Genomic DNA, 9,236 nt, shown 5'->3' on the forward strand with positions numbered 1-9,236 from the left:
AAAACACTATTTCGTACTGACTTTTTAATAGAAATTGAGTAAGACTATTATTACATGCATATCACCCGTGTTTAAAAGCCTCGGCTAAAGACTATACAACAAATAGTCCTTCATAACATACCCGTTTTTTTTTTTAATAATTAAAAGACTTATTTAATTAGAATCCAATAATTTTTTTTTATAAATAATAATAATAAAATAAATTGAAACTTTCACGAATCAATAATTAAATTTAGAAAAATTATTTTTTTGGTTCAGGGAGATATTATTGATAGCGTAAATTTCCATTTTCAGAATTTTTAAAAAATTAAATAATATTATTGAAGCATTAAAAAATTAAATTTAAGAATATTTTTTAGACTAAAATTAGGTATTTTTATTAATTTTTTTTAAGGGAAAAACTGCTCACAGTGATCCCGTTTCAGGCGGCTCTCCTCCGACCGATACAAACTCTCTCCAGTTTCCATTGATCCCTCCCTCTGAAATTTGAGTTTCAGCCCTAACTATACGCTACGGCCTTGTCTCCATCGCTCCCTTTCGATTTTCAGTCACAAGGTAAATCTGGCAATGGAGCAATTACTTTTATTCAATTCTTCAATTCCTTTTGCAATGAAGTTTCTGTTTCTTAATCGTTCGTTCAAAATTGGAATGTGGCCGAATTAAACTTGGTTGAAACTTTCGTAAGTATTTTCAATCCGGTTTGCTTATATGGCAATCAGAACAGCATCATGAGAAGCTACTATCTCAGTTTAAATGTCTTCTGTTCTTCAAATTATGTATACATTCGATTGTTTTTTAATGTATTGTTTATCTGTTAGTTGGCTTCGGGTTGATTGATGTTTTTTGTTTCTTTATTGCAGTCATGGCTTTGCGTTCAGTGACTAGAAGGATTGGAAGTAAAATTTTTCCAATGTTTTCTTCTGCCAATCATTTACATTCACATGCTACAAGTTTTGGTTGGTTGCTCTCTCTCCCCCTCTCTCTCATTAGAACAGGAAGGATTTTTGGAAACGGTTGTCTAGGTTTTATTTTTGGCTTTTGTGGTCTTTGTTGGTGCTTAGTGTTACAGTCGTACATTTTCAACCTTGTGACATTATAGCCTCAAGGGGAACTCAAGCTCCATTCATATTTTTTGTCTGGCTTTGTTGGACCTTAGGCGATGTTCTCCTTCGCTAACCGAACACCACTCATGTGGAATTTAAGCTTGTTTGGCCATAGATACCGCCCGTGTGTGCATGTTCAATCGTGTGCGACCTTAACTGACTTACCTCTACGCTAGGCCAAGTCATCTGGCTCGACCTCGTCACTACTCTAGGTCAATGTCATTCATATGCATCGTCGCCTCTCATCTCGTTATCTTGATTCTAAACAACATGGCCCTCATATCATGATGTCATCTGAGGTCCTGGGATGTCATTGGCCATTGGAGCTTTCTTGGACATGTCTATTTAGAACTTACCCATGTGTTGTTCATATCATTGGGGCATCCCGAACATTCATTCATTTGGATTCTATCGAGGCAAAACCCTTCTGTGTCCATACTAAGTCATTTACGAATATCGTACTGGTAGTAGGTGCATATACCAACCTCCGATACATGGGCGGGGACGCAATGTCGGTACAATTTGAGCTCTTAAGGTTAATGGGATAACTACATGGTGCCAAGTTGGGGAACAAAGAAAATGTGGATATTGGACTCCTCTGTATAGTTTTCTTCAAGTTCATTCTCCCCAACTTTGGGTACTCTTGTTTAGGAATGAGAAAATTTAGGCGGCCATTTGGTTGGAAGGTTTGCTAAGACGGTTAGAATTTTCATTTTTATACTGTAATTTGGTGGAGTAAATACAGTTGAAAGGTGCTTGCTACAGGGGATGGTTGTGTAGTTGGTACTTGGCATTTCTTACATGGGAACGGCACCAGCAAAGGTTAACAAGGTTTTGGGAGCCCATCGAAGATAAAATCATTGGAGAGTTGGCCAATTGGAAGAGTCTCCCTTTCTAGAGGTGGTTGGTTAACTTTTGTAAATTTGGTTCTCTCGAGCATATCATTATTCTTCTTTTTCCATCTTTAGATGCCCATGATGGTTAAGAGCTGGAAAACGTCCTTAGAGATTTCTTTTGGAAAGGGAGCGTTGGTGAGGGGTATCTAAAAGCTCATCAAGTGGATATCGTGTCTCTCCCAATCTCCAAATGGGAGCAATTAGAGCTGGAAACATCAAGGCAAAGAAATAGCTTTGTTAGCCAAGTGGGGTTAAGCGGTTTTCAAAAAGAATAAAGTTATTTGGAGAACAGTTTTGCTAGCAAATATCAACTCTCAAATGCCAAAATTTTATCTAATATTGGATTTAAGTAGTTTATTGCACAAAATCTTATTTTTATCCAAATACAGAAATTTTAAGTTGTATTACAAATATTTAAAGTAATAAACGAGACATTACTGAAATAAATCTGTTGAAGGGAAGTTTCTTGTATACGTCAACGTGATTTCACACTCATTGTGCTAACATCTAGTTAATAACGATTAATTTTGGTAAATGATCATAGACAAATCTTGTTTTAGACTTCAAATAATTTGGTGTGAATTTCAAGTAACTTGCATTTCTCTTCGTTAATCCTCTTTTATATATTTGTGAAAAAAGACAATGATATATTGCTACTTTTTGCAGGATTCAAAGAAGTGCCTGAAGAGGAAAAAAGCCGACTGGTTCGTAATGTCTTTAGCAATGTTGCTTCAAATTATGATGTGATGAACGATTTGATGAGTGCTGGATTGCATAGATTGTGGAAAGACAGGTGCGACTTTTTAAACTCGAATTTCATTCTCTCACCCACAGGACATATTTTCTTCTTTTCCTCAGGGCGTGACAGTTGAGTATCTTATCCTTCATCTGCCCTTTGGTGATAAAAGGATAGTTTTTGTGGCAGATGGGTGTGTGTGCTATTTTGCGGAGGCTTTAGGGGGAGAAAAACAACAAAAGTCTTAGAGAGGGTGTGAGAGTTCTTCTAGCAATATTTGGTCCCTCGTTAGATTCTCAGTTTCTCTCTAGCCTCAACTTCTAGGATTTTTTATAATTATTCGCTTGGTCTTATTTCTCTTGACTGGATCCCATTCCTGTTGTTTGGCTCCTTTTTGTGGGTCGTTTGGCCCATAATTCTTTTATCTTCTCTCAAAGAAAGTCAAGTTTTATGATTAAAAAAAAAAAAAAAAAAAATTCTTCTTTCTTCGTCTCTCTTTTATTCTTTTTTGTTTGTTTTGATGTTTTATGCTAAATATTGTAGACTTGTTTCCGAGCTAAATCCTTTTCCTGGAATGAAGCATCTTGATGTGGCTGGTGGTACAGGTACGCAAACTATTTATATTTTTTATTTTAATCATGAGATATCAATTCTCGTGATTGTCATAATTTGAAATTGTTTGTGCTAACTTTGATTAAGAAGAGGCATTCATTTTTATCAACATTATTTGCAAAGACTCTGTACTTTGTTTTTGACACTAATTCTTTATGTTGTTTGGAATTTCAAAATTCTGTAGTGTTAAGATGGCTTGCTTAGGTTAGGTAGCCAATCACCATTTGTGGACCTAGTGGTCAGTGATCATTCAAGTCTGAAAAATGTAAAAGACTTGGAGAGAATGTGTTCTATTAGACTCCTGATTGAGATATAATGCACGAGAATGGGAAAGAAGGGCATTTCATTGTCGACGTGTTAGTTAGGATTTCGGGGGTCATAGAATGTGTGTGGAAGTGCATTACAGGGCTTTATGATGTAAAGGGCACGGTAGTATTATGTTTTCATGCTTTTTATCTATGGAAAAGAGAGAGAGTTTACCAGCCCTCTCAAAATAGGCTGAGGTTGTTTTGTATTGCCTTAGGAAATTTCCTTTTTCTTATATCAATATATCGTAAGGAAGATACCATGCATATTGGTATAATGGTAAAACCTCTACATTATTGGAATATGTGCACTGTCCATGTAATAGGACATTACTTTTGGTGGTTTGATTCAAGTTTTATCTAAGACCTTGAATTTGTTAGATTGTAGTGCAACCTATATTGAAGTTCAAAAGAACTTTTATCGTATCATCCGTGCTATAATTGAAATTATGGATCCAAAAAGGGATTTGTTTTTCCTTTGATTTGGGGATATCACTCTTGTTGATATGTAATAGCCCAAGCCCACCGGTAGCAGATATTGTCCTCTTTAGGCTTTCCCTTCCGGGCTCCCCCTCAAGGTTTTAAAACGCATCCGTTAGGGAAAGATTTTCACACCCTTATAAAGAATGCTTCGCTCCCCTCTCCAACCAACGTGGAATCTCACATGATATACCTTGTCTTAATGTCTTATAAGAGCACTTTAGATCTAAAAGATTTTTTTGAATCCGTCAGACATTATTCAAATTGGCTCTGTAATTGAAGATGAATAGTCTGCTCAGCATAGTTGTTCACCATCTTTTGATGACTTCTTAGTTCCATCACTAGGTTTTCTGCATGCTTCAAAGGAAAATTGAGAGATGACTATTACGATCTCTAATGATACATATTGGTCATTCCATTTCGGCACATGAATCTTCTAAGTCTTTAAGCGTTCAAGAGGTGAAGAATTGTTTTATTGCAACTTATCCCCAGTACTACACTCAAAGAAAGGTGCATCGTTCTTCAATTCCTCCAATCATTGTGGATAATACATTAAATCCAGATTGTATTGAAGAAATTGTTCTAGTCTTTGGGCCACATCTATCTAGAAAGTTGTTTCTCATAATTGTAGTCAACAAGAATTTACAGTATTAGATTTTGATGTTGTTTTCACTAAAGGAGTATTTCATTCTTCAAAGAATACCACTGCTTCTCCATCTCTCACATGATGATGATGATTGTGATGTTGCATTTGAAGTTTGTTTGAGTAATGTGGAATCTACTTTTATGATTATAAAAACTATTATTGACAAAAGATTTATTAATGTGGAACCAAGCTACATCTTTCCGGCTTTAGCAGCATACCATGAGCTCTAGAAAATGAAGAGTAACACAAACTTGCAAGGATCGCCTTTAGCAACATACCATGAACTCTAGAAAATCTCGGTCTAAATGAACCAATTTTCACCAAGGAACCAGTTGAGAATGATAAAAGCCATTGAAATAAAAAAGTGCCGACTCCAATAGGAAAAACATAGCGTATGGAAATGATGGAAGAAGCAGACCGATGACACAAAGCGTAGAGAGAGACCAACAATAATGAAATTAAAAATCACCAAAATCCTACTTTTCAATAAATATAAAAATATCAAACATTCCTCTCCAACAGAACCTTTAAAACCTTAAAAACTACAAATATATATATATATATGTATGTACAATAAAAATATATATAATTAGGGACCATTAAACTGAAAAATTCTCTGCTCTATAAAACAAGATTTTCCAAGATTTTAACACTAAAAGATTCAAGATTTACTACTGTTTTGCCCAAAATCAGATCTGAAAATACACTGAAATTTCTGTAAAAGAGTAAAGACATTCATTTTTCATGTATAAATCAGAAATATAAATTACACTTTATATTAGCAATCATTTTATGAACTTTTTGTGCAAAAAGAGTTCAAAAGAAGCACTATAAGAAACTCAACTGAAAGTTTCTGGAATTCTCATTATTCGAACCTTCAATTTAAACCAAAGGCCATAAAAGGAAAAACTTTGATAAAATTTGGCAAAAAACCTGAAACTTGTTAGGGCAAATAACTTCAAGATTTTCCAGTCTAGTCAATAAAGAAGATTTTTTTTTTCTTCTCTCTTATAAATCTCTTTTTCGCTTCTCATTAGTTTATTCTGATAGATAAAGCCTGTTTTCTATTAAAAGAGCAATCTAATCTTCTGTGTTTCTATTAAAAAAATCTTAAATTTTTAGTTACTAGAATCTTGTGTGGGTGCAATATTTCTTTCCTTATCTTCCATTTGTAACCTATTTGAAACTGTCGATGGAAGTTCTCTTTGGATGTAAGTAACTTGAATTTCAAAACTATAATTACTTACTCACCACATGAATTTCCGTCTCTTTTGTGCTTATAAGATGTGACAATTATTAGCTGTTATATTAATTTCTCACATATTGCAGGTGATGTTGCTTTCAGGATTCTAGAAAGTATTAATGATGTGAAACGTAGAGAAAGGCACGATGTTCGGGAAGATGATTCTCAGGAACAAACTCAAATATATGTTTGTGACATCAACCCACATATGTTAAACATTGGTAAAAAGAGAGCCATTGAAATGGGTAAATATACGATTGACATGGAATTGTCTGCATTTTCTGAATGCAATTTGTTGTCAGGAAAATAGTACCGTAATGTTTTCAACTTATAGGTCTGGGAGAAGAAAGATCTCTTATATGGAAGGAAGGAGATGCCGAAGCTTTGAGTTTTCAAGATAATTCAATGGATGGTTACACAATTGCATTTGGAATTAGGAACGTTACTCACATTGAAAAAGTTCTAGATGAGGCCTATAGGTAACTCTATTGTCTTATGATTTTTTTTTTCTTTTTACATTAAATCCTATGAAAAAATGAGTTGTGTAGGTTGAATAAGACCAATTTTGGTGTAGAGAATGTGTATAAGGCTGCCTTCAAGTGGAGATTGCATTTACCCCTTTCTAAAATTCATCTACGTGATATTGAGCCATTTGAGGGTTTCTATGGGGCAACTGATGCCCAATTGGTAGAGCATTTTGATGGGACCCTGCATGATGTCAGTTCATGAAGGGGTTCCTTTAATGCTTCGTGTGGAGGGGTGGGAGAATGTTACACAATGTGAGATGCTAACCATGTCCTTGAATTCAAAACAACATTGTCCTTAATGAAAGATTGTGCTAGAAACCACTAGGTATGACAAACATTGGAAGGGCTCTTTATGGCATCTTGATGGCATGGGGTAGGGACTGTTGGGGATGTTTGAGGATATTTTGTTGGTTCCCCCTTTCAGAGAGAAGACAAAAACCCTTTGATAGGCTTGGTATTTTGTGCTACTGCGTGGGGGTTTTAGCTTGGGAGGAGTCCTAGAATTCTTGGTGAGGGTGAAAGATCTGAAGAGTTTTGGGAGTTAATTAGGTTTAATGCTTGGCGTGGGCTTCTGTGACTAAGGTTTTGTTTGTAATAATTATCAGCTAGGTTTCATTCTTTTGGATTAGAGGAGCTGTATTTTGTATGTCCTTCTATATTCTTTCATTGGTTCTTATAAAAAAAGAAGTGGTTTATGACTCGACCTAATCTCATTATAGGATTAGGAGTTAAGTGAAAATTAGGAGGGCCAAGGCTTTCTTGGCTTCTACAAGGGAAGGTGAGTGATCACGTCGTCTTCTGCTTGAAAGCTAGCTTGTATAAGTTGAGATTGTTCAAGTAGATGTAAAGGAGCTGATTATAAGTTTCTATGCTCTTTATTGTATTTTTCTTCGACACCTTCTTTGAGCAGCTTTTGTTGGTTGTAGATTGAAATAGGGAGGAATGAATTTGATTTGTCTGCTGTGAGCGTGAAAGACGAAGTGAGGTTTGCGCATCGAAGAATCAAGGGACATCCTCTAAAGGTTCTTGCTTAAATGTTATAAGTGATTTTGACTCGACCGATGGAAGATTACCTTGCTTGCCCTTAGCTAGGGGTTCGATTGTTTGTTAAAGCATTGGGGAATCCTTTAGGTTGGAGAGGTCGAGTCTTTCATTACCCAAAGTGGAACTTTTCAGTATGTGAAGTGGGCAACGGTGTCCATGGCTAGTATCCAATCAAGGATTCCTGAGGAGTAGGTTGAATTTTTTCCCAAGCTTGAAAGTTCAAGATCCCAACAATGAATAAACTTTCCGTTGGTATTTTTCACAAAAATATAAATACTCTTAGCCACATCCAAGGGAAGAAACATAATGTAGCCTTGTCTCATAGGAAACACGGACATGGATTGGACACGTGTTTGACATGCTTAACATGTCTGAATTAATTTTTTTTTCTAATTTTGGACACAACTAAACAAGACTTGGATACGGCACTAGAAAATATTTAACCTAAAGTAAAGGGGAAAAAATACTTTTTCTTATAGATTGGTTCCTTGTATATTAATCAATCCTAAAGTATTAGGACGACGTCTTGTTCCTCTAGTCATAACCAACTAAATCTTTCTACAGCTTTTAAGATTTCAAATATCTTTAATCGACTTAATTTCGTATATTTTTTTTGAAGTATATTATGTTTTTATGTTAAATTTACATGTTTTAGCTGTAGTGAAGTATTAATGTATCAACATATACACACACATGTTATAGGGGAAAAAATGTGTTCTCAACGGGTTTGTGTCTTACTTTTTTAGAAATTGACATGTGTTCGTGTCCGTGGCTATGTCCATGTCCATGTTCGTTCTTCTTAGCTTGTCTCCTTGTTGGTTTATTCTCTTTTTCTGATACAGGTATATTAGATAGCTATGTTTAATAATCTTGTTTGGCACTTTAATGGGGAGATGACTCCTCGCTCTCTCCTTTGATAATGATTACTTTTCATTTCTTAAACTATCTAAGAAGCATGCTCCTATTCGTCTCTTGCTTTCTTTTGGAATTAGTTTTTACTTACAAAGTGTGTTTGTTTGTAGGGTTCTAAGACGAGGAGGAAGATTTCTTTGCCTCGAGCTAAGCCATGTTGAAGCTCCTGTATTTAAGGAATTGTACGTAACTTTCACACTTTTTAATTATGGAAAATTTAATATTTCGTGATTTAAATGATAGTGATCTACAAACTTTAACATCTCTTGCATTGATGCGATGATTTAATCTTTTTGAATTGAAAACTTCTCATTAATTTTTCTATTATATTGATTTTTTATTGAATTTTGGCATTCAAAATGATCGACTTTGAAAAAGCTTAGGACCACGTTGACTGAAACTTCTTGGCTAAAGTTTTGGAAAAGAAAATCTGGGTTGAAATTGAGAGTTTGAATGTGGAATAGTATTAAGACGGTTAACTTCTCCATTTTTGTTAATGGAGGGCTGAGGGGTAAGATTTTATCTACGAGGGGCCTTAGAAAAAAGGAGATTGGTTGTGGGCATTTCCTCTTCCTTTAGTATTAGTGGGAGTGGAAAAGGGAGAGATTGAGGGAGTTAAGGGGTGGGTAAGGAGCCTGTTCACCTTTCTCATCTTGAGTTTGCTAATGACCATTTTTATTATACAGGTCAAGATTTTTTTTTTTTTTTTTTTTTTTTTTTTAAAATCTTAAA

General features: G+C 35.1%; 1 protein-coding gene across 2 annotated transcripts in view; it reads left to right on the plus strand.

Annotated features, from left to right (window-relative positions):
* Positions 1–388: 388 nt before the first annotated feature.
* LOC111464951 (2-methoxy-6-polyprenyl-1,4-benzoquinol methylase, mitochondrial-like) overlaps positions 389–9,236 on the plus strand; it is an 18,076-nt gene continuing 9,228 nt past the window's right edge. Inside the window, exons 1-7 of one of the 2 annotated variants that reach the window (XM_023109241.1) lie at positions 389–555; positions 861–956; positions 2,666–2,792; positions 3,279–3,340; positions 6,108–6,266; positions 6,356–6,500; positions 8,615–8,686. In XM_023109241.1, the coding sequence (XP_022965009.1) occupies positions 863–956; positions 2,666–2,792; positions 3,279–3,340; positions 6,108–6,266; positions 6,356–6,500; positions 8,615–8,686 (659 nt within the window). In that variant the 5' untranslated portion in view covers positions 389–555; positions 861–862. Of the gene's footprint in view, positions 556–860; positions 957–2,665; positions 2,867–3,278; positions 3,341–6,107; positions 6,267–6,355; positions 6,501–8,614; positions 8,687–9,236 lie in introns of both variants that reach the window. The other variant, XM_023109240.1, reaches the window with a different exon arrangement.

This window comes from Cucurbita moschata, unplaced genomic scaffold (assembly GCF_002738365.1).
Source record: "Cucurbita moschata cultivar Rifu unplaced genomic scaffold, Cmos_1.0 Cmo_Scf00031, whole genome shotgun sequence".
Classification (NCBI taxonomy): Eukaryota; Viridiplantae; Streptophyta; class Magnoliopsida; order Cucurbitales; family Cucurbitaceae; genus Cucurbita; species Cucurbita moschata.